This window comes from Choristoneura fumiferana, chromosome 18 (genome assembly GCF_025370935.1).
Source record: "Choristoneura fumiferana chromosome 18, NRCan_CFum_1, whole genome shotgun sequence".
Classification (NCBI taxonomy): Eukaryota; Metazoa; Arthropoda; class Insecta; order Lepidoptera; family Tortricidae; genus Choristoneura; species Choristoneura fumiferana.
The window spans coordinates 7,478,983-7,506,549 of NC_133489.1; the positions used below are offsets into that span (position 1 = coordinate 7,478,983).

Consider the following 27,567-nt stretch of genomic DNA (forward strand, 5'->3'; position numbering starts at 1 on the left):
TTTTCTAAATGGAATAAAAAATGTAAAATTCTCACAAAAATATATTTTAAAAAAAGTTAATTAATATTATAAATTATCCTTACCCTATCCTAAAATTAACCTGACAGTTAATTAATTAACTACAGAGCGACTATCACAGAAACAAAATAACTTCTATAGTCACCGCTAAAAGTAAATTGACTAAATTCAAAACATCTTTGAACATGTAGAGTTAGTTATACGATTATACGTGTTATTTTTAATTTTAAAAGCCGTGGTGGCCTAGTAGTTTGACCTGTCGCCTCTCAAACAGAGGGTCGTGGGTTCAAACCCCGGCTCGCACCTCTGAGTTTTTCCAAATTCACGTGCGGAATTACATTTGAAATTTACCACGAGCTTTGCGGTGAAGGAAAACATCGTGAGGAAACCTGCACAAACCTGCGAAGCAACTCAATGGTGCGTGTGAAGTTCCCAATCCGCACTGGGCCCGCGTGGGAACTATAGCCCAAGCCCTCTTGTTCTGAGAGGAGGCCTGTGCCCAGCAGTGGGACGTATATAGGCTGGGATGATGATGATGATTTTTAATTTGGTGTTTCCTTTTTCGATCTCGCTAAATAGTTAAAATAACCTAGTAGTTTCTATCAATTAACTGAGACCCTTTCTGTCAAAGTTAACAGAAATCAAGAAAAACACGTTGTATAAGGCAGGAGAAAATATTAAAACATATTCAAGATCTCCTCATAGTCAACATAACATTAATTTCCCAGATAATAGTCCTTAGATTTGTGATCACTTCTTTCAGTTGCTTATTTTTTAGGACCACCTGAAACAACAATACATTTTTAGTTACATATCGTGAAAAATAAAAGTGCCTTAATAATACTCTTAATAAATAAATAAAAATTACATAAATTAATTCCATTCCAACCGAATTCGAGTGCACTGACTGTGCAGCACTAAATAATTGTTTTACAATTTCGATGGTCGTCACTGTTTGCCCTACAATTATCGAGATTATTATATTGCACTGCATCTAAGACGTTAGTAATTCACAAGGTAACAACGAGGAATCTTCTATCTATAATAATAAATCTATATCTATAAAAATAATCTTCTATAATCTTCTTCTCTATAAATAAAAATGAATCGTAAAATGTGTTGCTAAGCTTAAAACTCGGGAACGGCTGGACCGGTTTCCCTAATTATTTTTTTGTTGTGTTCGTTATTGTCTGAAGGCTTTCATGGAAGAAAATTTAGAAAAATTACAACGGGGGCGAAGCCGCGGGCAACTGCTAGTTGTTAAATAGATACAAAAGATAAAAGATTTGTTTTAGACTGCGTTTCCGCCAGAGATGTGCGAGGATGCCTTGCGGAGAACGTGTTTGTTACGAACCAATAGAAACGCTTAATTTACTTATCCTCGCTCCGCCGAGCTGTTTCCACTAGAGCTGCGCTGAGCGAGGATATGTAAATGAAGCGTTTCTATTGGTTTATTATGAACACGTCTCGCAGCACATCCTCGCACATTTTTCGTTCCTAGCGGCGAGTAAAGAAAGGAAGACTATGAAAAGCTCGAGTTATATAACGGCTTCAGATGCAACGCTTCTCAGTTAGTGTACAATCACGATCGTTAACTTGGGACCTATTTAAGATCGAATATCTGTCATTTTATATGACAATTCAAAGGATTTTTTGACGAAATGTGTCCCAATTTTACTCTCGTGACCGTGGGCGAATGCGAAAGAGAATGCTCTTAAAAGTTGTACCTCTAACTTTTCCTGGGATTTTGAAATGTTTATGTTACATCTACTCAGAATCACGAGTACTATCGATTTTAATAGGTGAAAAGTGTCCCAAAATTTTTCATTCCATTACCTTTCCCATATACACTTATATGAGAGTAACGGAACGAAAGTACAAAAATATATGCACAGTACAGGTAACGGAATGGAATACAAAATTTTGGGACACTTTTTTTCACCTATTAAAATCTATAGTATACTCGTGATTCTGAGTAGATGTAACATAAAAATTTAAAATCCCAGAAAAAATGTTAGGGGTACAACTTTTAAGAAGCCCACGTACATTACATGTACAGTCGAGAAAATCGAATCGAATGCTAATCTACTAATGTCATGTAGAACATCCCATATATCTATCAAAGATTTCATAGTGAAATTGATTATAAAAATCATTTTTTTTTTTACAAAAAAGTAAAACCGACTCCATAAAAATAACAAAAAATGGAACCGACTACAAAACCCTTGAAAATATTTTTCTATATAGGTACCTACTAGCTCGAAGTCGGTGCCTCAGAACGAGCCAACAGGAGTGGAACAATAGTCGTCTACCTCACCTACATACTACAGCTACATATCATGATCGTTTATAGACGCGCGAGCATTACTTAGCTTTGACGAGTTCCATTGGCCATCTACGGTCTTCCTCATCAGGTAAAAAATACAAACATTGGAACATAGAACCTCCTCCTTTTTTGAAGTCGGTTAAAAAGGTCCACCCTGGTACTTGAATGCCACTGTTCTTAATTTCGCAGAATAAGGAATTTCGATTCGGAATTCAGAAAAATAATTCACATAAATAATTCATGTAAATACATCACACACATGCGTTTATTTCAATTCTGTACGCACAGGCCACCATGCGAAATTTCGAATCGGAGAAAACTTCGGACGGAAAACTACTGTTTGTATGTGGTAGGTCCATAGATTTGTATCTTTGGAATCTCAATCGTTCCTTCCTATCACTTCTTTCTATCACATGGTGTTGGATAGAAAGAGATAATAAATACTATCACAACCAAATCGCAAACTGTGGAAAGTCGCTCTACAATCCGTTTTGGACACACCAAACCCCAACAAACCAAATTACAACACCAAATTTGTCATATTTTTTATAAAACTGATACCAAGAAAACAGTTATCGAATCGAGAACGCCAGCAACATACCTGATCGGTTAACTCCCGATTCTCTTCCAGATCTCGTCTATAGGACTCGGTGTTTCGTCTTTCATCCAGCGTTTTGTTATCGGCTTCATCCTTGAGAGGGATCAGGCTTTCCATATGGGTATACTCCATGCCCTGAAAATATATTATAACAACTTATAGTTAGTTACAATGAAAACAATCTGAAAAAAAATATTGAATCAGGTGTTACTAGAGGGGTTCATATCAATGAACTATAAACAATTACTTTGCTCACCCGCGATCGTACGATAGCTACGTCTATGCTTCAAATGTGTGTTCATATAGCTCCTCCACCTCCACACTGTGGGAACTCACACAAACCCAACTATCACCACCACCACACTACACTGACCTCAGAGCAATAAAACCGTTCATCATTCTACCAGATGTTATAAAACAAAGAAGTTCTTAATCCCCCCACTAGGCCTGCGTGGGAACTACAGCCCAAGCCCTCTCATTCGGTTGGCAGGCCTGTGCCCTACAGTTGGACGTACATAGGCCGAGACGACGATGACGTTTGTTATGTTATTTACCTGACAGGTTTCATTGCACTTGTCATACACGAGTCGGAGCCTCTTGAACAAGAGTCTGATCGTGCGCAGCTGTTCTTGCATCTTGGTCTTCTTGTCATTGCTTGCATTTTCACCGATTTGGGTGCCATTTGGAGGCTGAAAAGTATACAATAAATAAATAGATATGGTAACTGCGTACAGATATAGTGAATAATATAATTTCCATCCGGAAAAGTCGGATCTCAATAGAAATACGACGGCATCTGACGCGTCAATCAATTATTGTATTAATAAGTGATATTTTCATATCCGTTAATACTAAAGCTATTTGAGGGAGTACGATAAATCTGTAACTATATTTTGCTGGCTAGTTGCATTACAGTAGGTACACGTCAAATTAAAAATCTTCTAAAAATTCACATAATAAAAAAAGCAATTTTTTGCCCCTAGCCGCGATGTATTTTATTGTTAGTGACCCCATGATCACATTATTTATTGCATTATCGTCTGTTAAAATCTTTCAGGTTATTAGAACCCACGGTGTATAAGTATTTAAATAATAAGTACAATAAGATAGCAAGTGGTAATGGTGCAACACTTACTTGGATTGCTTTTAATGTCTGGAATACATCTTGTGTTCTACTTACAATATCTTGAACTGTTTCCTGGCCAAACCTGTTAAAAATATAATAATGTAATAAACACTATTGAAGAAAAAACAACTAGGTAATCAATACACAGGCAATCTCATATGCAATAAAATATTCTTCTTAAATCTATCTTTAAAAATGTAACCGATTTATCAACACACTTTATTTCATATTTTGCTATTATGTACTTTTAGTGGGATTTTTATATTTTAAGTACAGTACAACCAGAATGTTAGTGTCGCTCGGGACGCGTGGGTTTTCTTCGATTTCCTGAAGATTTACATCATATGAGAGAAATAAGTTTTTGTTAAAAATTTCATTTTTAATACAAGCTTTTTTTGCTGACTGTACTTTTTGTCGACTTTACTCGCATTTGCATACCAAACTTCAAGTCGATGCCATTGACCGTTGAAGAGTTCCGTCCTGCGGAGACGATCCTGGCCGGACTACCAGATTATTCTATTGTCACGCAATTTACATAAGTATGCCAGATTTCAAGTCAATCTGACTACTGGAAGTTGGTCAAATTTAACTTGCAAAATTTGATCACAGACACAGACAGATAACGGGACAGCTAAACCTAAATAAAAGCTAGTAAAATAAAACCATTTTCTGTTTAAGCTTCCGAAAACTATAAAACTATCTGTTTACCATTTAACTTGAACCACTAGGCTTCCACAATCAATAATCATTATTGGGACCAGACTAATTCTTCTCTTATGATACTATCCCTTCTTTTACAGCAATAACCAAATAAAATGAATACCGTATCTCAACATACTTGCACAGCGAGGCAGTGTTAAAGTCTTTATTCTGCTGGGGCTGCACGGGCGCGGAAGGCGCGGGCGCCGGTGGCGCGGCCGTTGCCACTGCCACAGGCTGCTGCATACCACCTAAGTGAAAACAGACTTTAAACCCCAATTCTTCTTCCTCTCTCGTCCTCTACTCAATGCTTATTTATTTATTTATTTAATAGACACACCAACAAAGTACAGAGCAATTACATTTACCACTTAAAATTAATAGTAAACTCGCCAAGCCCGTAACTCAATGACAGGCATGCAACAACATTTACCATGAGAACTAAACGGACAGTAAATACTATGCTTAGTGTAACATCTGTCTCTGCACTGAACTGTTCAATGTATCTAAGATAACTGTATCCTGAATGAGATCACAGTGTTTGGGCAAAGTGATTGATATGGACCTCCGTAAAGTAACACCTGGATTCAATAAAGTGTGTCCTGTGCATTTTCCGGCATTATATAGATACTAGAGACCCGTTGCGGCGTCGAAACACCGCTAGAATATGATAATTACGTTAGTCAAATAGAAAAGGAACCACAATAACGAAAATAAGTTTTTGGAATTTTTAAATACATAAATATACACATAAAACATATTTCTCTTATCTTTATTTTTGTTTTCATTAGATATTCTACAAATCATGTTATCCATATTAATATTATATATTATTATATTATATTACGACTGATCAACGTGATTTTTGGCATAGAAATAGTTTATGGGCCCAATAGACATAGGCTACTTTTTATCCCGGAAAAATGCACAGTTCTCGAGGGAACAGCGCGCGATAACCAAATACCACGCAGGCGGAGCCGCGGGCAAAAGCTAGTATATATATAAGTTAGTTTGCAAAACTACTAAAATAATGTTCAAACCTTGTTGCTGGACTTGTTGGGTAAGTCCTGGATTGGGTGCACTACCAACCCCCACTCCCATACCCTGAAAATATTAAAAATCTTACATAATCTAGTGAATATAAAAGTTTTTGAATAAAACACACCCATACCAGCATTAATACCTACTCAAAGTAATACACAATTTTTATATATAAATAGAAACCATATTAAGTCTTGATTTAGGAGCACAATTTTAGTGCAAATTTAAAAAAAAAACTCAAATGTTTGACTGTGCAGTGCATAATGAATTATCAACATTTTTGATTATCTATTAAACAGCAACTGGCAACTCATTCGTCATTAGGGTGTTATATTGTAAAGTAAAATAAACAATATCCAATTGTAGCTACAAACCTGAGGGCCCATTCCCATAGCTCCCATCTGATTCTGCATTGCTGCCCCATAAGGTGGCACCATTTGGTTCCCCATGCCAACCATACCACCAGGGTTGGCCATAGGTCCTCCCATCACTCCTGAAAAGAAAATGTCAGTGTGTCATGAAGACTGAATTGTAAGGTTTTCTTAAAGAAAATGATGACTTTGAAATAAAATAACATATTTATAATCAACCTCATTGTATAATAAAGTATTTAAGTGCTACACCATTTTGTATGGCCAACCATTCCTACGTCCAAATAAAGGCATTAAGGCTGAATGTCAAATTATGGGAATTATGTTATATACATTTTTTGTTTGTAATTGTTAATTAGTTGTTCTGTAAATGTTTTATTATTCAATTAACTATATTTAATTATATAGTAGTATTTTCATAAATTTTCATATATACAGGGTTCAGGCAGAGATCTATTAATATCTAACAGTCCTCAGAACTCAGAGGGGCATCATTTTTGAAAATTTTGTGATATCTTCCCGTCCAAAATTCTAGAGTGGCTGACTGCTGTGGACAACTGGTGGATGCAAGTAGTGAGTTGTCATTCATTGTGGCATTCTAAGGGAAAGGATTTTGCTCAACAGTAGACGTCTTCCAGCTGATAATAATATGAATAGTTATGATATGAACATTCTACATATTTACCTGCCATCTGGTTAGGCATGGGTTGCATCTGCCCACCCATGGGAGCGCCACCAAAGCCTGATCGCATCGAGCCGGCGTTACCCGGAAAGTTACCGGGAAACTGATGTCCCTGGCCAGCCATTACAAAGGCTTCTAGGTTAAGAATTACACTGAATATTTTTCCCACCACGTTCAGCAGTAACCAAAAAGTAATCTAAGCCAAGCAATGAAGATACAAGTGCTTGCCACCAAGATAAGGCATTCTGACAATGATTATAATTAAAGTTTAACATAAAGAGACGCGAACACAAACACCAAACGAACGAAGCGAAACTCGATCTATATGACAATGACAAAACAAATGTCAATTTTGTTTTGACAATGAAAGTTGAAAACTGACGGTGACATTGACTGCCGTAGCTAGAGCGCTTTTTTAAGAGTTTGTGGCTTGGTAGTGAGATATTTTAGCCAAGTGAACCAGTTGTTATAAACCCGGATTTTTAATCCCATGGAAAAAATATAAACAAAGGTGTGGCCGTTATCGAAAAACATTTGCAGAATTCGGGATATTTTATTCTTTCCACATTTGCCAGAAATCGACTTAAAAAACTGTATTTCTTAATCAAAATAAAATTTATTAATTTACTGATGAAAATCTTTACTTTGGCATTTACTACGCTTTGGTATATTAATTTACAAAGAGAGTACTGTTTTCGTATGCATAATTTATTTATTGTCCTGGTATTACACCTGGTTTTTAAGCTGTGGGCCGCTTGACGCGAGACGTCACTCAATGCACTCACATTCGAGACTGAATGAGGGCTATCGCGTATGAATTCGCCGCTAGAGGCACTAGTGTAGCGTGAGGTCTCCGAAATGTCAAATCTCATAGTTTTTGGGTGAGCTACGCGGGTTTATTTATAATTAGAATAATTGGAAATATTTTGCATTACCTGAAATTAGTTATGGCAATTATGCAATAAGGGGCAATGAATGTCTGTGTTTTGAGACAGTTTTGTCTTTCGAAAAATTTGTCCTCCCTTTTTTCCGAACAAAACGGGACTACGCAAGACTGTGGTTGCTCGATATTTTTATGGTACGGTTTTAAGATAAGATTAAATATGATTTTAATGTAATCTTTGTTTAAACGCCCGTAATAACAGACTTTGAAAGCGACACTTAAAAACCTCACGCAACAGTGGCGCCATCTAGAAATACAAAAAACACTTTTCCAGTGACTCTTGTTCTGTTATTTTTTTAACTTTCGACATTGTTGTTATATTTTTATTGTAGTTAAGTTGTTCATTGTTACGTTTTCCGTTGTTTTTCTTTCATTTTTTTATGAAAGGATGGACTCCGGCCGGTCCGAGTACTTCTCGCTCAAAAGACGACTTGTAAGTTGCCTCCCGTAAAAACGGCTCTTTTATCGAAAATAGAAAAAACATGGCAACAACAGAACTTTATATAATATTTCTAGCGGACCCTTACCTTGAAATCCCCTGAAATGTCACTTTGACAATGACGAAACTTTGTTTACATTTTTTATGTGGGATTAAAAATTCGGGTTTAGTTATAAATTATTTCTAGATGTAGGTAGGTTTTCATTTAAAACGAACGAAAACTACTAAATATTAAAAAAAAGTGAGAAGTCCAAACGATGGTTGTTAAGTTAGTATCGAAGAGAACAGTCAAAGGTTGACTGGCAGAGATCCCTTCAGAGATAAGTCCGCCTTTGTACTTAACACTTTATTTTTTTTCTGTAACCTTTTTGTACAATAGAGTATAAACAAACAAACATTGAGGACCGGACCTCACAGTCACAGTACTTACAATGCAGAGGAACACCTACGAGGCCTGGATAGGTAGCGGTAGCATGAGTTTTAGTAGGGAAAGCTAAGCTCTCTCCATAATTATAAAGTGCTAGCTGGCATCCCCGTCCCGTCTCATATATATAATTATAGAGAATACCACAGAGAATACTGATGCAATAGGTAGGGTAACGTATATTTTATACCTTAGGCTGCTATTCAAGAGTAAAACTACTAAATGATTCTCAAGCAATCTAAGCCATTATAATTTTCCTTGAAACTTAGATATATATTTTATTTTTTTTATACGACTGGATGGCAAACGAGCAAGTGGGTCTCCTGATGGTAAGAGATCACCACCGCCCATAAACATCTGCAACACCAGGGGTATTGCAGACGCGTTGCCAACCTATATACTAGATATACTTAAAAGTTAATGGAAATTTAGACTCTACCTAGTTATAAAGCTCTAACATCGAAAATAGCTAATCTTCTTCTTTCCTTCCCGAGGAATTTACCTCCATTGATGGAGAAAATTGCACAATTTCTTAGAACTTTCGTAAATAAAAATGAGACATTTACTAAATTCCGGAAATCCGGCTATGGATCGATCGATATTATTTTAAAGACTCAATGGGCTTTATTTCATGTCGTGACGTATGTATAGTTAATAGGTACTTACTCGTACAGTCACCAGCATTAATATCTGCCACAGCGGAGCGTGCAAAAATATCTGACACGTCCTTCCGGCCCTAGAAATAGAGTCGTATCAGATATTTATGCACGCTTGTTGTGTCAGATATTGGTGCTGGTGACTGTACCAATATTATTTACTTGGCCTCATCTGCACTTTTCATTAGATGAGAGAGGGGTCAGCCACGGACCAGTTATGTAGTATGTACCTTTGTAAAAGATATAGTCACTAGTAGTGTAAAAAAAACTTTATTCTATACTAGTTTCAAATTTTCTACTATATGTAAGTATATTGTTTTCACGCGGTTTTAGGAAGTTTGTCTAATTATTTTAGGCGTATGCCTTGTGATTGTAGATACTTGTAGATAAACCGACAAAAGCTCCACTCGCAGTAGAACTTTTTAACAAAAATGTCCCAATAGTTTCCTTTATCAATACAATATGATGAATACCAACCAGCCATCCAATCCAACCAGCTGAAAACCAGCGCTGCAGCTCTGGTTACAGGGCTACGGCACATGCTGAGCAGAGTCCTATTGGCATCACACTACAGCGCAACGTCTCTAATTTCTATCTCTTCTCCTTTTCATGTTTTTACTTTATTTTTGTTGTGATGTAGTGTGTTTTTTTAATGTAAATAAATGTTGTAAGTTTGAGTTTGAGTTTAATGGTTTACTGAAATAAGATCGGTCAAGCTTTCGATGGTTTACCTACTTACACCAAGTACATACTTAATACCTACTTACGACAGAGGGCTAGGATCAACGTATAGGTTTGGTTTGCATTTAGCAGAAAAAAAACACCAACTTTTCCCTTAAGATTTAATTTTTCATTTTATGTTTATCCTATATTAAGTACATTATAGTATAAATTTAAATTAATGATAACAATTATTAAGTTTTATTATGATTTCACATTTACAATACATAATATATTTAGATATAAGTATTGTGCTTAAATTACTGCGATGAAATGCACTAAGTATAGTGGACATTTTGGCGTGATTAGCCTAGAAACTTTGGGAAATATATATAAAGGTTTTATTAATATTTATTTGGATATGTTATAATGTTGTTTATCCAAAAACTATGCATTATGTATGTAGTCTAGTATATATATAAATAAGGCAAGATGGCCACAACTATGGCTAACACGTGTCAATATTTATTTGGTATGCATTTAATATTTAGAATCTACTTAAAATAATAATGTATATTGTGTACATTTCGATATAATTAAGGCCGAACCTTGATGAGCGCTCAGTCGGTATGGGTGCTTTAACCGTCGTACTCAAAGACATAAAGTGACGCTTAACTCCTTCATTAGTGGCGATTTTAATATGAATTTTTGTCGAAGAAACGAGTTTAATGTCATTTACGTCTGTAGAACGACAGGAGATTCGATTCGGCCGGTAAATATTTAACAATTTTTATTACTCTTCCACATAATAAATAGTTATCAACGTGTAGATTTACAAATATCAACAAAATAAATTACGAATAACAGCATAATACAATAATTAAAATTATCTTATCTACTATGATTCAGTGATCTATATCTATCTGTCTAGTGCTCCTAACTTGTACTAAGTCACCGGCCAACGGTAAACAACTGAAAGCAATTCAATATTTACTTTTCGACATTCAGTTACTGGAAAAAAAATAGATACCTACATAGGTACGTTTGTTATTACATTTCGTAGTCGACATAATTATAAAATGTCCTATTTTATCTGTCTGAGAAGTAAAGACGATATTTTTTCGTGGTCTATTGTAGGTATAGTAGATATTATCTAGATAAGATACTTTTATACTTGAATTCTTAATTCATATTGAGGCCGGCGGACATTGAATTCATTAAAATAACTTTACTTATATGGACTAGTCATTGAATTATTCTAACTAGTAAGTACTCTCTACCGCTTTGGAGAATGAACCCTAAATTACGAAGAGGCAAGTACAAGAAAATATGACGTTTGCAAGAACGCCACTAACTACTATTACTTACCTTATTATATTAATTTTAATTAGCCGTTTTATTGCTCCCCTTAAAACTAAACCAAGCCCCGCTTAGGGCACATTGAGCAATGCGGACATGTCAATAAAGACAGAGAACAGAACAAGCTAGACTTAACTAGTGCCTTGTTAGATTGCTTTCGATTTGCAATTTTATATTTTGTCTTCTAGTATCTGTTCAAATACCTCCGTAACTCAAGATTTAACTTTTTATATTTTCGACCAATAAGCAGTTTTTCAGAGTTTTTCAAGTACATTTAACAGTTGCACGTAATTATGTAATAGATACCTCTATCCTTAAACCACCACCTGTGCAGTACACAAACAACAAAATATCCAAATATTTGTTTTGTTTATAAAATAGCCTCAGATTATCTAACCGTGTGATTCTTATTCTATGCTCACGCGAAGTTTTATAGACATTATTTGTAACGAAAGCTGAATTTAAATTTAAGTATACAGAGAGCCCTAAAGCGTTTCGGGCTTACCTACACTTAGGCTAAAACAAAATATGATGTCTATATGTGCTGATGGTGTTATATTATAGTAAAAGTAAGGTATCTACATAAAATATAGATATACTGAAATCAGGAAGTACCTCCATCAAACTTCGTTTCTCGGACGTTAGCTGCCTTACAATAAAAATATATCGCAATATTCTGGTAAGACTTCGTCTCACAAGCTGCAGAAGTCAATATTCGATGATCATAAGTTATGTTTTATTGTCATTTAACAGCTGATAGGTACATATATTAAAATCAAGTGTGTAGGGCAGGGGTGGCCAACTTGATTCGGCCCAAGATCTACTGTTTACTGGCGAAACCCTGTGCGATCTACCAATTCTCGTACATACTTCTTGAAATCTTAAATGAAACAGCATAGTTCAGGATTTATATTTTTTGCCTTGCCACGATCGACTGGACTAATAGTCGCGATCGACCGGTCGATCGCGATCGCCGGTCGACGCGTTGGCCACCCCTGGTGTAGAGTAGGACTTTATAATTGTATTAAAGAAAATATACCTAGAAAAGTATATCTTAATCTAGCAAGTATAAAAAATAGGAAATATGATTTACATAAGTAATGTGATGTCAGGAAGTATGAATGAATCAGGCAAGAGCTTTGTTTAACATAGCTACGTATAATACATCTAATATATCTACACGTACTCCAGGGTTCCCGTGGAAGCACGAGCCCAACCGGCCTGAGATGTCGGAAGTACCATCAAGTATCTTAATACTACTAAAAGCTCAGAGCTTTGGTCGACGCATAAAATTTTTGGTTGAAACCATGTCTATCAAGTAGTAGTAGAAATTGATTTAGTTTAGTCTAACTATTTGGCTTCCCTGTGGTAACAAACGGCCTGTTCGACTTATTTTTTTTATATTTCACATTTTACCAAGTACACTGGGCACTACGATTTCCTATACGTCCATCTGGAAAAGCCGAGTATTTCCCGGCCACATTTACCTATCTTCATCACATTTAATAACCTACTCCCGTCGTGGCCACACATGCGCCGCTGTCGAATATATCCACTAGCCTTAATAAGATATCCAAGGACTAATTTTGGGTCAGATCTTAAATCTTCTGGCGTCTGTGATAGTTTAGTCGCCGGGGGTTGGTCGTTACTGCATGCGGGCTTCTTGTAGTTGTGGGGGGTAGGATAGTTGGGGCAGAAGAGGTGCCTGGACTCCGCCACTCGGTAGAGCGTAGTACGGCGACATGTAGCCGGCACCACTGGCCGCCGCCGCAGCGGCTGCTGGAATCAAAGGAAGATCGTGTTAGCAGAGTTATTGCAGTTTTACGTCCGGGAAAAAGGGTAAGAGCAATCACAGAACTAAAGTGGAATAGAAATGGTCCCTCCTCCATATTTTTTTCATCATCATCATCATCAGCCGGAAGACGTCCACTGCTGAAAGGCCTCCCCCTTAAAACGCCACAGTGAACAACAACTCGCCACTTGCATCTACCAGTTGCTCGCAACTCTCAAGATGGTGTCATTCCACCTTGTGGGAGGCCGGCCAACGCTTCATCCTGCAGTTTGTGGTCGCCACTCGAAGTCTCTTCTCCCCTAACGGTTATCTGAATTTTTTCATAGATTTTACTAAATTACTGACGGTACTTATCAAAGTAACTAGGTCTATATTAATGCATTTACTAAAACTTGTAATAATTAAAAAAATATGTTTAAAAAAAGTTGGGTCTTACATAATTGATACGTACCGGCGGCGGTAGCGTAGGGGTCGAATCCTGCCGCGGCGTACTGTTGCTGGTACGCGGCGGCGCCCTGGGCGGCCGCGGCTTGGTACTCGTACAGGTGGTTAGCAGCGGCCATTGCTGCCGCGTGCTGCAGCTGAGGCAGCTGCACTAGACCCCCGGCGCCTGACGTCACGCCACCGCCCACCCCGCCCATCGCTCCCATCGTGTACCCCGGCGTGCCGTACACGTAACCTGGCGACAACCTGTCAACCCAAACGTACAAATCAGACTCCACACTCCACCATCGAAGGCAGACAACCTGCGCTAAGGGATCCAGCCGATTCCCGAACGCACTTTGCCGAAACCCCGAGATGACCGTTCACGTAAAGCGGTGTACTTACTCAAGGTGTTTTGAAATTGATCCGGGATATATCTGCAGGGTAGTGGTTAGGTTGACTGAACATCTCTAAGAAGGTTTTTCATCTAAAAATTTCATTCAACATGTACTTCATAGTCATGAGTTTGACGCGGTACACTCTAAACATTACAATGTAAAGAAATATTGTCGGCCTCATTTTAACAAAACTGAAAAAAAAATACTGGGATGTTCAGTGAAACTAATCCAACCACCTGCTGAAATAATCCAGAATGATTTTAAAACACCTTGCATACAATGTGTTATTTTTGATTTCCGTTAACTTTAAGGAAACATTCAACATGTCATATGTAGATAAAATTAACCAAGACACTTTGGTCTAACTTTCTGTAGGTAAGTCGACAAAAGATAATCAAGAATTGAGATAATTAATTATGCTCAGTAAAGCATGCAGGGTTAAAGTTTTTAATTTATGACGTTTCTCAAGATCCATAGGTAACTGAAGAGTTTATATTTCACAGCAAAAATGCGTTTTTTATGTCTCTCTTATGTGTCACGTTAGTGTCCCCCTCAAGCTTGTTTTAAAAATTGGATCTTTAACAATGATGACGAAGTTACATTATTTTTTCGAATTGGCCAAAAACTTTCCAGGCAGTCAATCGAAAAGTCATTCGAAAAGCGAGTCACTTGTCGAAGTTAACGAAAATCAAGTAAAGCACGATGTATGTATAGCCAAACAGATCTGTGAAAGGTCATCAGTTCTTCATTAATAAATACTTGTCAAAAACAGAACTGTCATCACACTCTATAAGTACCTAGCCCTCTTTGCAGCTTCGACACGGCACGAGCAATCTAGTTTTGTTATGTTAGTAGACATCGATCAACGACTATAATATAAAACTGTAAGTAGGTATGCAACGGTTCGGAGCCAGTGGTATGTCGCCGTGGAGGAACCGCCGCCGTGCGTCATTGCCAAAAAATATATTTTAAAAACTATTTAAAATAGAGCAAGCGGCAGCGTCCACTCCGCCTCGCCAGAAATATCCGCATCATTCGTCTTTGCTTGCCTTGTTTTATCTTGAGTCGCGACGCTTCGCTGGACTCACAAAATTAAGATTAAGATACCGGCGCGTGTCAATTACGAAACACGGAGAAGTTTTGGGTTCATTAGTGCAGATAATCTACCTCTAATAAATCTTAATGGCTACCTATAACGAAGGTAAATTGTTGGAAAAGTTCCAGAATATAAACATAAGATAAGACATATGGTAAAATAGAAAGAAATTAAGGGAGGACACCTAAACGAAGAACAGGTACATAATTCTCTTGGTAACTAACTAATTGAAATTATAAAATTCAATCTTGTTTGACAGAAAGGGTGTAAAATTACGTAAATTTCGCATGATTTCCGTTGCGAAAGCGGTCAAGTGTGCATTGTAGTGGCTCAGCTGAACGGCTTTGGCACGTCAGCGTTTTCTAAGGGCTCTCGTAAGGCCGCGCTACTAGCAATCGACGGCGTACGAACACGATTTTGCTTCTTATTCTATCACTATAGTAGTCGATAGAGAGAGCGACTGATTGTCATTAGGGATTCAGTCGTTTGGATTAGACGGGAGGACGAGAAAGCGAGCAGGCGCATGCGTGGTCCACGCCCGCCCTCACGCTCCGCCCGCCCAACACGCCCACCTGTGATCTACAGGAGCTATTTGCTAAAGTAATGCCTACTTAATTACATAGGTTGTACTTCAGCAATTACATAAGTAAACCAACTTCGCACAATTTATTACCAGGAATAATTAAATAGTCATATAATTTTCTTGCTTGCTTGTAAGACAGTATTCTTGAGACTCTATATATTGTATATTTCGTAACAAACCTGTTCATGTTGATATTACAAAGGGATAAGTATAATAGGGACTAAAAAATTTGAGAACCACAAACTCACAATGTCTGAGTCAGATTTCGATTACATACAATGAGGTTTGATAAAGGTCTGTTAGTAGATCACATAGTAATTAGTCAGGCAACATATTTACTGGTCTTTTGTGTAATGAAAATACTAAAGTACGTTTTAGTTTATCAGTTTACGACTAAGGTTCTATTGAATATGTATTTAAGCCCATTTTATTACCACGGACCTTTATAAAATCCAATTAAAGTTAATCGCGCTATATTCATAAAATATTGAAACAATTCTATGAGAAAATTAAAATTGGCAAGAAAGAGGTAAAGGGTGTACATAAATATGTTCCAATACTTCCAATACTAAATAAAAAATACAATTAACACTCACAACACAGCGGCTTAACTGGCGTAACATCACACAAGCCCAAGTATCTAACCACAAAATAAAGTTCAAACACAGAACAGCCTAGCAGCAGGTTACAGTATTTTGTAGATTCAATCAAAGTAGAATGTCTAAGGTCCTGTACAGACGGACTGCATTCAAGCTACAAAGTCCACTGTTGCGTGAGGTAAAGTACAAAAATAAATTACGGGCGTGAAAACAAAGTTTAGATTAAAATCATATTTAATACACCTTACAACACAGCGAGCATAACTGGCGTAACATCAAAAAAGCCCAAGTTTCTAAAGACAAAACTGTCTCAAAACACAGACATTCATTGCCCCGCAGCATATTTGCCATAATTAATTTCAGATATTGCAAAATATCAAAGTAGAATGTCTAAGGTCCTAGCTCACAAAAACTATGAGATTTGACATTTCGAAGACCTCACGCTACACTAGCGCCTCTAGTGGCGAATTCATACGCGATAGCCCTCATTGAAGTCAGAGTGCAGTTGTGCCGACTGCAATCGAACTGCAACGAAAAATGTACGGGCAGTCGGCAGTTGCGGTTGCGTTGCAGTTGGAATGCGGTCCGTCCGTACTGGCCCTAAAATATCTTATTGGTGTTTTAACTAATCATGTCAGATTGCATCTATTTCGCTGACTTAGTGTAGGTACCTACTCGTATGTATATCTTTTGTGAAACGTCATTTAATAACTAATATATATATATTAAACAGATGTAACGCAGATGGTTTTCCATCGTATTTTATCGGAAAAGTTCGTATATCGTGCTCTCTCAATGAGGGCTATCGCGTATGAATTCGCCGCTAGAGGCGCTGGTGTAGCGTGAGGTCTCCGAAATGTCAAATCTCATAGTTTTTGGGGCGAGCTACGCGGGTTTATTTACAATTAGAATATTTTGCATTACCTGAAATTAATTATGGCAATGCGTTACGGGGCAGTGAATGTCTGTGTTTTTAGACAGTTTTGTCTTTCGGAAACTTTTGTCCTCCCTTTTTTTCCGAACAAAACGGGTCTGCGCAACACTGTGGTTGCTCAATATTTTTATGGTACGGTTTTAAGGTGTATTAAATATGATTTTAATCTAATTTTTGTTTTCACGCCCGTAATAACAGACTTTGAAAGCCACACTTAAAAACCTCACGCAACAGTGGCGCCATCTAGAAAGACAAAAAACGATAGCCCTCATTAGCTGTAAATTTTTCATTTTGACATTTGACTCTAAATAATAAATTTCCATATTAATGGATATGAAAATGTCACTCGTTCAATACAATAATTGATTGACACTTCTGCTGCCGTCGTATTCCGATGGAAAAGAATTATGCTCTAATCTGTACAGACTAATCATGACTACGCTAAAAATAATATAATAATAAGCAAAAAAATTTTTTTTACTTAGTAAATAAAAATAAAAATAAAATATTTTATTAAATAGAAAAAATAACAGTTTACATAAAAAAGGAAGAATAATTAAAAACAAAAAACATGAAAACATAAAATTTATATTTTTTTATTGATTGACGAAGCATGTGACTGAATATTTTTATGTTTGCTAAAATTGCCTCGAGGTTTCGACCACATAGGTAGTAGTCGTGATTAATCCTAGATAATATATTATTAGTTACGAGTGAGAATCGCGAAAGTTTAAAACATTGTCATTTAATAAGTTCCAATGTTCACCACCAATATTGGTGACGACACTTTAATGACTTATATTGTACTTCTTCTACAATGTGACCCCAGGGGGTCGCGACCCATAGGTTGAAAAACAGGTAGAATCTACTTTAATATAAATAAGTAATTAAGTACATGAACTAAGTTAATGTTTGTAGAAATGCTAAGGATAACAAAGTAAAAAGCTATTAATCGAATGACACTTTCACTTGATTGTTTTTCCATTAGGAGTAGAGTTGCTTTGAATAATATATGTTGTGGTGATCCGGTGAGCGTGCCTGCAGGGCTACTACGAAATTCGAAAATCGAAGTTCGTATCGTACCGTCCCTCTCGCTCTCGTATTAAATAATATAAGCGTCGGCGGGACGGTAAGATATGAACTTCGATTTTCGAATTTCGTAGTAGCCCTGCTGATGGATGGCTGTTAAGTGCGCGCATCGATCGGCGAGGATATAGAGCAGGGCGGAGGCGGAAGGCTTCGCCAGGCTGGCGCGGTGGACGTGGGGTGGTCTCCTAAGGAGCAGACGCACGGCGGCGGAGAGGCGGCGCGGGCGCACGCGGGTCGAGCGAGCGTGCACACCTACGCACACACGACGCACTCTCGACACGCGCTACCCTTCGTACGACCTAAATATTCTTAGTAAGTGTATTAAACGAAATCCACCACCAACAAAACTCAATTCCAATCAACAAAATGGTACACGAACACGGCAGAAAACATAAAAATTAAAGAAAACATTGAAGTGTCGAGAACGATGCGTATAGGTGTCACTGCGGTGAGCGGCGCCCGCGGCGGCTGCGCCGGCGCCGGCGCCGCCCACGCTCCGATATAGCATTGTAAAACGTAAACATTAAAAAACCCAATCGACTAAGTCACACCCAAAACGAAAAATCCACTCTCACGCTCACGCTTGCCATAGATACCTATGTGAAATGTTTGATAATTTTTAGTCTAGGTGTGGTCCTTCGGCCGCCGCGCCGTTAGCCGTCCGGAGACACCGCTCGCCTCATCTACCGAGACAAAAGTCAGCTCAGCAATCTACGCTTCAATAAATAAGTAGGTACCTAAATATACTGCTTATTCTATTTAGTTTGGTCTCATCTTGGCAAAAACCTCTTCTCCCTTGATTGATTTAAAGCCTAATCGTCGTACCTTGCATTTCCTGAAATACCTAAGTTAGGTTATTGTTTTACTAGTCTCCCATTTTAATTGGTATCTAAGCATAATGATCAAAATCTTATATAAATCTTCGACTTTCATTTGTGGCGAAGTGTCGAGATGCATTTAGCCCTTATACGTGTTCCATGATCATGATAGACACCTGAATCTATCAGTTAGTCTTTTACTAATTTTATCATAATTCGTGGCTTTTTCTGTCCTGTTGAGCATCGATATCTGATTTTTGTCTCGTGAGATGTTTAGAGCGGCATGCGGCGCCGCTAGTGCTGGCAAATGTCAAAGTGTTGAACCATTGAACATCGATACAGAGATGCGATGAAGGCAGGAAGCACGACGGCACTTACCCATAAGGACTGGGAAGCACTGTCTGGTAGCCGGCGCGGACGCCTGCCGCCGCCGCCGCCAGTCCGAATCCTGCAACAATTTAGCCTATTTATAACGTTATATCAGTGTTAAGCTATTCTAATATCATCTTTACTTAGTAGACAAAAAAAGGGGAAACTAAAATACTACAAAAAAAACATTAATCTTTCATCATTCGTGTTTCGAAACTTGATATTTACATTCTCACTTAGCGGAAGTGGCTAGAGAAGATTTGAAACTGAAATATATCACAAACATTTTGGACCACTTCCAAATGACACAAGAGTGAACTTAGCGCAGGCAACGTTAAAATGTTAATTTCTTTTTATTGCATTGTTAAGTCGCGCGAGGCGTCATCTATTTCGGTCGCTCGCCGCCCGCCCGGGCACCGCACCGGCATCGGCATCCAGGGACATGCCTCTTAGAGAAGACGACAAACGCTTTCTATAAATGGCTTTCAGTCGCTGGCACTGCCAACCAATCAAGGGAATGGTTCTTATGTCGAGTGACAGCACGATCCGCCCAAAGGAACCGACAGCGACATAGCGCTCATGCCTTTGTGTCGCTGCTTGCACAAAAAGGCTCGCTAATACTAGGTTTTCGATACTAGCTAGTCATCACTAGTTTGGCAAGAGCAACGGGAAGCAAATATAAATAACATGTCGCGTTTCGGATGTGCGCAATCATTATGACGGCGTTGGTAAATCGTTGATTAATGGCTAATGACCAAAAGAGCGTGACCTCAGCTGGGCTAAATATGGTAGCTATTGTGTATGGTGAAATTTTCATCGGTGATTACTGGCGGATCGCATCCGGACTGGCCCGGATGGTGTCGCGGTTCGGCTGCTGCGATAATGTCGCAGTAACCTTCTGTGAGGCTCATATCTGCCAATATAATCACTGTTAAAAATTGTTTTCGTGCGGATTACAATGGTTAAAAACAATCAGAACTCAAGTCTCTGCACTATTCAACAGGGTATTAGGGATGTATGGATGGCATCGAACGAAATTGACAGGAAAACCACAAAGACCCTTTGATAGCAAAGGGCTGGTCGCGTGCTATAAGCCGGCCTGCTACTTACACGACATGTACAGCCTGCCCTGGGTTCGTGATGGGCCGCAGTCATTCGATCGATGGCATGCTATTTGACGGCCGAGGTCGAACCACTGTCCACTATAAAGCTTATCTTGATTCATTATTTTTCCTTTTATTACCATTGGCGTTCAGTCAGCATGCAGTGCGGTGTTAGTCCTTTGTTAGCGACATGTGACCCAGATTGGTTTTCATCGAAATCGAACGACGAATACGATAACCTTTGGTATAAAAGCCACTTATTAGACGCTCGGTGATAAAAATATACCAAATTGGCTATTATTTATTATTTTTGAGTAGAATCGTATTTGAACAAATACAACTATTAAATAAATACATACAAAGCTCAACTATTAAATAAATACATACATATGACAATCACAAAAGTGCGATGCGTAAGTTCATATTAAGCAATATGCGCTTCGAATTCACGAACCACCATTGAACATTGTGATTGCCCATAGGTGTTGTAAACAAGAATTTATTTTTAAATGTTTTGCGCTGTTTCAGGACGTCTACGCCTTCGGGACTCGGGTCGTCGAACTGCAAAGCCGACACTAAGAGCTTTAAGTCGCTTGTAAGGATTCTACGGAAATACAATTTTAGACGCACTGATCGAGGAGCGGGGCGGCGATATGAATATCATTCATTAGCCATCAATTTTTTTTTATCTCGCCGATACCTATTCATAATTGTTAATTCTTGGAAATGGTGTCTTAATCCAAAACTGCCAATTCGTCAGCGTAAACAAATTTGTTACCAATGAACCGATGCGAATAGTACAATACAGCCATTAATATAGTTTACGACTCCAAGGAAATATACGTTAAGCCAAACTCGTAATAAACCGGGGTAAAGACGTGGAAAATAATTGTTAAAATAGTACAATACAAGCTTGCTTTCGAATACATTGTAATTGCGATATGTCGCACAAGTTTACCGGCACAGGAATAGAACTAGACGAGCCGTGGCCCAGATTCGTTTGACCAAACTGCACGGCCTGCTGTGACCGTGGCGAGGTTTGTCATGTCCGCTGGCCTTCCTTGCGCCTTTGATCTGCTAACCGGTGTCGTCTCCGGCGCCGGGAGACATCGATCCACTGCAGATAATTATGGCCAGTCTTCATTTACAGCCCAAGTAATTGCTACTCGTTTTTTGGATGTCTAGTTTTCCGGAAAGCTTCGATATGTGTTCCAATAAACTAGAGAGATATAACGCAGAGATACTCGTATATGCGCAATGCATCAGAGTAGAGAGAAACGACAGCGGATGAAAATGTAAAGTACCTATCTCATGATTTCAGGTCACGTGAGACGCTACACGCTTTGGAGTGACCGAACAAGCATGTCTTTGTAGGCTTGACAAAAGGTAGGCTAGTAATCGAAGCCCGAGCCTGGCGGCTTGCCAGCGCTGGTGTCGCTGCGGAGGCGGCCGCGACGAGCGACGTTCCCAAAACTGCGTATATTTAGACAAAATAAAGAGCGAGCCGAAGACAAAACGAGACGCAACTCTGTTTTATAAATAACCACGTCGTTCGCCGGACGCCAGCCTCGCTCGACCAACCTCTGCTCGCCAGCTGTTGTACATAAATAATAATTAAGCCACGAAGAAAGCTTGTCGTTTTCAACTTTTGAGGATCTCTTAGCGTTTCGAACTCTTGCTTTCACCTAGATATATTCAATCAAAATTATTTCTGTCAAGTTGATGTTCCCTCTGAAAAACATTTGACGTCAATCATCATCATCATATCAGCCGCAGTACGTCCACTGTTGGACATAGGACTCCCCCATAGACCTCCAGTTGCTTCGGTTGGAAGCGGCCTGCATCCACCGTGAACCCGCGGCTTTAACCAGGTCATCCGTCAATCTCGTTGGTGGACGTCCTACCGTCGCTTGCCGGTGCATAATTCGATAACTGGATTCGGAAGATATTCAGGAGCAATTTACAACCAATTTTTTTTTACGTTGAATATGAATGAATATGAATATCATGGGACACTTGACACCAATAACTAGTTCCAATCTAAACAAAGCTTGTACTATGGGTACTAGGCAACGGATAAACATAATTATATATAGATAAAATACATAATTGTACACATATTAAACATCCAAGACCCGAGAACAAACATTCGTATTATTCATACAAATATTCTCTTAAACTTCGTAGTCAGGTTCTCTAACCACTTGGCCATTCAATCGTCCATGAATCGGTCGTTGTTGAATGAACATTTAATTAAATTTCCAGAGATTAATATTTAAACGAATGAATTGACATACACGTAATAAACGACGACTAGGATAGGTAGTTTAAAGAGCTAGAAGCCAGGGCTGGTCCCTCTAACTGGTCAGAGGGAAATAGGTAACGTTACCTAGCGTGTAGGTAATCTATGTACCGACGCACCCGGATTATCGCAGGGCGCAGGGCTTCGCGCGGAAGTCGCGGCAGCGGATCGCGTTACAGCGGCAAAGGGAGCGGAACCTAAGCTGTTCCTGTCACCGTCACACAATGTTACAAGTTTCTAGGATCAAATTAATTAACTACTTTGAAACGCTATGACTAGACGAATTAAATAGGTCCTAATACAACTATAGGTACTAGTAAAAATAGACGTCAGTTAGAGTTTAGTACTAATTGATAAAATCATCTACAAGTTTTGTATTTTATTTAAGTAAAAAAACACTGTTCTGATTGCGTCCAGTTGTTCTCTTAGCGGAATACATATATGAATATAAATATCATAATTACGTTGACATAAACAGTGAAATCTTGGTTATAGGGTCTTATTGGCTCCCTTTGAGTAATGAGCCCTGGAATTGTCGCATAGATAGTAAATGCACACACACATATACACACACACACACACACACACACACACACACACATACCTTAGCATATACCTTCCAAAATGTTAAAACGTTAAAAACGTCAATATCTTGTGGATCGGTAATAAGTGGGTACTAAATAAACTTGCATGATATAAATTATATGTATGTAACTATATTATGTAAATTGAAATACGCACCATGTCAACAAACTGCAGTAGCAGTTATTTGGGACGTCGCCATATGTCACTGGATCCGGAAGATATTCAGGTGCATTAATTTATAACCGCAATGCCGGCTCAGTGAAATTTTAACGTTGAATGAAAATTTCATGTTGAATGAACATTTAATTAGAATTTCCAGATATTAATATTTAAACGAATGAATCCACGTCCAGAAATTGAAGACGAGGAGCCGCATGGCTAATCTGAACTATCTTACTTCCTCTTGGCAATGATTTGGGACACACTTTAAATACCTAATAATCTGGCTCTAGCTAGAGCCGACACTTACATTAGTTGTTAAGAAAATATGGTACTGGATGTCGATTTATGCTTTCTGTTTTAGCTCGCGGAAATTTATATAATCTTTTTAGGGTTCCGTACCCAAAGGGTGCCAACGGGACCCTATTACTGAGACTCCGCTGTCTGTCTGTCTGTCTGTCCGTCTGTCACAGGGCTCTATCTCGAGCCGTAAAAGTTAGACACTTGAAATTTTCACAGATTATGTATTACTGTGGCCGCTATAACAACAAATACTAAAAATAAAATAAAGTTATAAATTAAAGGGGGTTGTCATGCAAGAAACGTGTTTTATTCAGCGTTTTTTGGTTGCTAGGCGTTATTAGCCGTTGCTAAGGCGGCCGAGTCGCCTAGCAACGGGTAGCTATGTCGTTTGAATATTTACCTTTAAGTTTGCGATTTTAATGATGTTTTATAAAAGCTTCGATAGTATAATATAGTGACTGTCTGATTGCGTGGTTTATTCGTTTTTGTGCAAAATTAATAAAGCAATTTATGAACCACAAACCTCAATGAAGCCAACTTTGATAAAGCGCTCGCCAAATCCACACCGTATTAATCACTATGCTTACCTATTGTTTTTTACACTAATAAAATCATACTAAGTATTTAACACTTTTACAAGGTTTATAATACAGTTTAAAATTTATTCACACTAGTCGAATGGATTATTATGGAATCTTTTAACTCAAATTTGAAGTGGATATCTTCAACCGATTGAGCTGAAATTTTACACACATGTATAAATCCGATAACAATGCAATATTATTATAACATGGAGTTGATCTGATGATCAAGCTAGCGGGTGACCATATGAACTCTGTGATAAACGACACGACCGCATCAAGTTTGGACTCGTTTTTCGTCTTGACGAGTACTTTGGTAACCAGGGGCATAAAGTACAGTCAGCAAAAAAAACTAATATTAGAAGAATTTTAAGAAAAACTTTTACTTAACTGTTTACGGAACCCTTCATGTACGAGTCCGATTCGCACTTGACCATTTTTTTACGTTTGCTAAGAGTTATGGTGTTCACGACGCGGTGTAATAGATTTTATGGTCGGGATCACAGTTTGCTGGACACGCAGTGTCGGAATAATTACACGTTTCCGTTGTGCAGTAAAATAAAGATTCCGTGACTATTGTACAGCGGCATGTATGCAGTTACAGCAGGATAACAATTATGCAAAACGTATACTCGTCAATATTATAGCATAGGTAATATCTAGTACTAGAAATGAAGTTTAAAACTTGTCGTGGCGCCGTAACAATTAGATTCACGTCGGTCGGTTTGGCTAAATTTCTTATGTAACATCAGTGATGATAAGCATGGTCATGCTTTAATTATTAAGCACGACCAACCTTGTGTACACTTACAGAGGCGTTGCAGAAGCAGAAGGCCACTATACACTACTGAAAACTTTCAATATAAACGCTTGAAGCTAAACCTGTCCGATCTAAATGATCAATGTTGTAAAGATTCCTTTATTTTGCACAAAGTACGTAGACCTAGTCGTTTCTCTAAAGGCAGGCATCGCACCCATAACTCTACGTTGTGTGGTATTTATTTATGGGCACCTGAGGTTATCGTGAGACATTTGACACTAATTGACCTAGTCCTAAGGTGAGCGAAGTTAGTATAGTATAACAGTAACATTCTTAAACTACTTAGCATACTTAAAGACCCAGACTCGGAAAAAGCATTCAAAATTTTGATATGTGTGTACATAATAATTTGCCCTGATGATTCTAGGATCCCCTAGAGATTCAAACCTTGCAAGCATATCACCTACGAACGTTACATTTTTAATATTTATCCTGTGTTTGCATGAAATACAATAAAAAGCAGGGTTTCAAACACTGATTTTAGAGCACATGACTGTATGTCTGACTGAATCACGCGGCGAGCAGAGACAATTATGGCTTCACCTCGCGCAATTATAAATTTGCGCAATACTATCGACCAGCACCTGTACTTTAACTACCTAGCTGATCGCGGATTAATTCGGTAGCTCTAAATCGACTGAAGCCAAACAAACTACTTGGAACTTAGCTAATTATAAAGACTGTTAACGTTTTAGTTTGTAGTATAGAGGTACTTTGTACACATTCTGAAATTAGAAGACTTCGAGAACAAGTCGCGACACTACTATATGCTCTGTTTCTACGGCAAACCAAAAAAATTACTATGGGCAACTTTTCGCATGTATCTCAATGTCATTCTACGAGTAAAACATGATACAACAAGTTTTATTGTCTTGAGTGACCACTAACAGCCCGTACTTTGAAAATTTGTACTAAGAGCAAATGATAAAAAAGTGTAACGGACAAAATATACTTCTTCAATGTTCGTTTTTTCGTCTGCCGTAAAAACAGAGTACCTATAAGTAGTTCTATTCAAAAATAACGGTTCAGTATCAAGTAAAACTTCGGTAAAGTCATAAAAAAATATTTTGCAAGAAAGTCAAAGTCAAAATATTTTTAGTCAATTTAGGCTATAAAAATTTATGAATGGCAAATAAAATCTACCACCGGTTCGGAAAAACCTCTGTTGAGAAGTGGTTAGGCCGAATTAAATTACACCTTATAAAGCACGCTACACACTTTCACAACACAATTTCCCTTCCCTATCCTTATTCCTGAACGTACCTGATTTTTGTATCTGTGATGTTGGCTCTACTGTGTTTGACGTCACGCCATCGCTCTCTTCGAAAAAAACTACAAATCGCGCGCGCACCTCCTTTACCGCATTTTCAAGAAAAAATATAATTAAATACCTCGAAGTGAACCGCTTGGACTCTCAAATTGTGCAGTGATGCAGTGACGGACATACTTATCTGAAACCCAAGTGCCAGCCAGTGAAACGAACTTTTACCCCGCAGAACCAGTGCATTGTATACAGGTACCTACATCCTGTTTTATCCTACAAAAACTCTCCAAGAAGAGTCCGGCAAGAAACTCAAGAAAGATTTACAATGTTGTTTAAGGATTACAAGTAATTTAGCACAATTACATTCTTTAACAGAGTAGATTCGCTATTGGAAGTAGGTAAGCGATCGCCTATGCGGATCGGAAATCGGAAAAGAACTCTGGAGTACCTATTCAATTTTATACTCGTACAGAGCCTGCTTCATTACTTTCTGTAAAATTTCATTTCAAATGTCCACAAATTCCACAATCTTGTTAGGTCGAATTTGAAAATTCAAAAGATATTGCATGCAAAAAACAGGACATCGAGCATAAAAACAGTAGATGCTGAATTTAGATTCCTCCTGCGCAGGTGATCCTGGCCAGACCAACTACCAGAGTTTTATTACCAGCTTATTGTATTATCACCGAACAACCGAACTTTCATTTAACTAGGTACTCGTAATGCCCAATTTTAGATGAATCGGATATAAGGAAGCAGTCGAAAAATTATCAGCAGGTTTTAAAAGACAACAAACATTCGAACGTTGCAAGTTAAATAAAAGCTTGTAAACACTCAAAATACAGGGGTTAACATTATAATATAACACTCTATTTTTGCGTTTTAAAATGGAAACTATGTAGTTGTTAGGTACAAATGTATAGTAAGCATTTAAATGACCAAAACAAAGTTGCCATTAAAATCCTTGCGTAACCTAAACTATCGCTTTTCCGAAATACAAATGGTCG

The 27,567-nt window shown here is 38.1% G+C and overlaps 2 protein-coding genes across 5 annotated transcripts in view; both read right to left on the reverse strand.

Moving 5' to 3' along the window:
- Positions 1 to 27: 27 nt before the first annotated feature.
- MED30 (Mediator complex subunit 30) lies at positions 28 to 7,211 on the reverse strand. Its single transcript, XM_074101086.1, has 8 exons — positions 6,865 to 7,211; positions 6,183 to 6,301; positions 5,808 to 5,871; positions 4,907 to 5,018; positions 4,078 to 4,150; positions 3,497 to 3,631; positions 2,946 to 3,077; positions 28 to 802 (listed from the first exon to the last, which is right to left on the reverse strand). Exons 1-8 carry the CDS (start codon positions 6,983 to 6,985, stop codon positions 707 to 709), a joined length of 852 nt encoding a protein of 283 aa, XP_073957187.1. The 5' UTR covers positions 6,986 to 7,211; the 3' UTR covers positions 28 to 706.
- Positions 7,212 to 11,121: 3,910 nt separating this feature from the next.
- LOC141438442 (RNA-binding protein 24-like) overlaps positions 11,122 to 27,567 on the reverse strand; it is a 42,292-nt gene continuing 25,846 nt past the window's right edge. Inside the window, exons 3-5 of one of the 4 annotated variants that reach the window (XM_074102317.1) lie at positions 19,453 to 19,522; positions 13,571 to 13,824; positions 11,122 to 13,118 (exon numbers count right to left, since the gene is read on the reverse strand). In XM_074102317.1, the coding sequence (XP_073958418.1) occupies positions 12,988 to 13,118; positions 13,571 to 13,824; positions 19,453 to 19,522 (455 nt within the window). In that variant the 3' untranslated portion in view covers positions 11,122 to 12,987. Of the gene's footprint in view, positions 13,122 to 13,570; positions 13,825 to 19,452; positions 19,523 to 27,567 lie in introns of all 4 variants that reach the window. The other 3 variants (XM_074102319.1, XM_074102318.1, XM_074102320.1) reach the window with 3 other exon arrangements.

Coding starts and splice junctions, on each gene's coding strand:
- MED30 (XM_074101086.1), bottom strand. CDS start 6,985: ATGGCTGGCCAGGGACATCAGTTTCCCGGTAACTTTCCGGGTAACGCC. Junction 5,019..5,807: donor CCAACAAGTCCAGCAACAAG/GTTTGAACATTA, acceptor GTTTTCACTTAG/GTGGTATGCAGCAGCCTGTG. Junction 3,632..4,077: donor AGACATTAAAAGCAATCCAA/GTAAGTGTTGCA, acceptor TATACTTTTCAG/CCTCCAAATGGCACCCAAAT.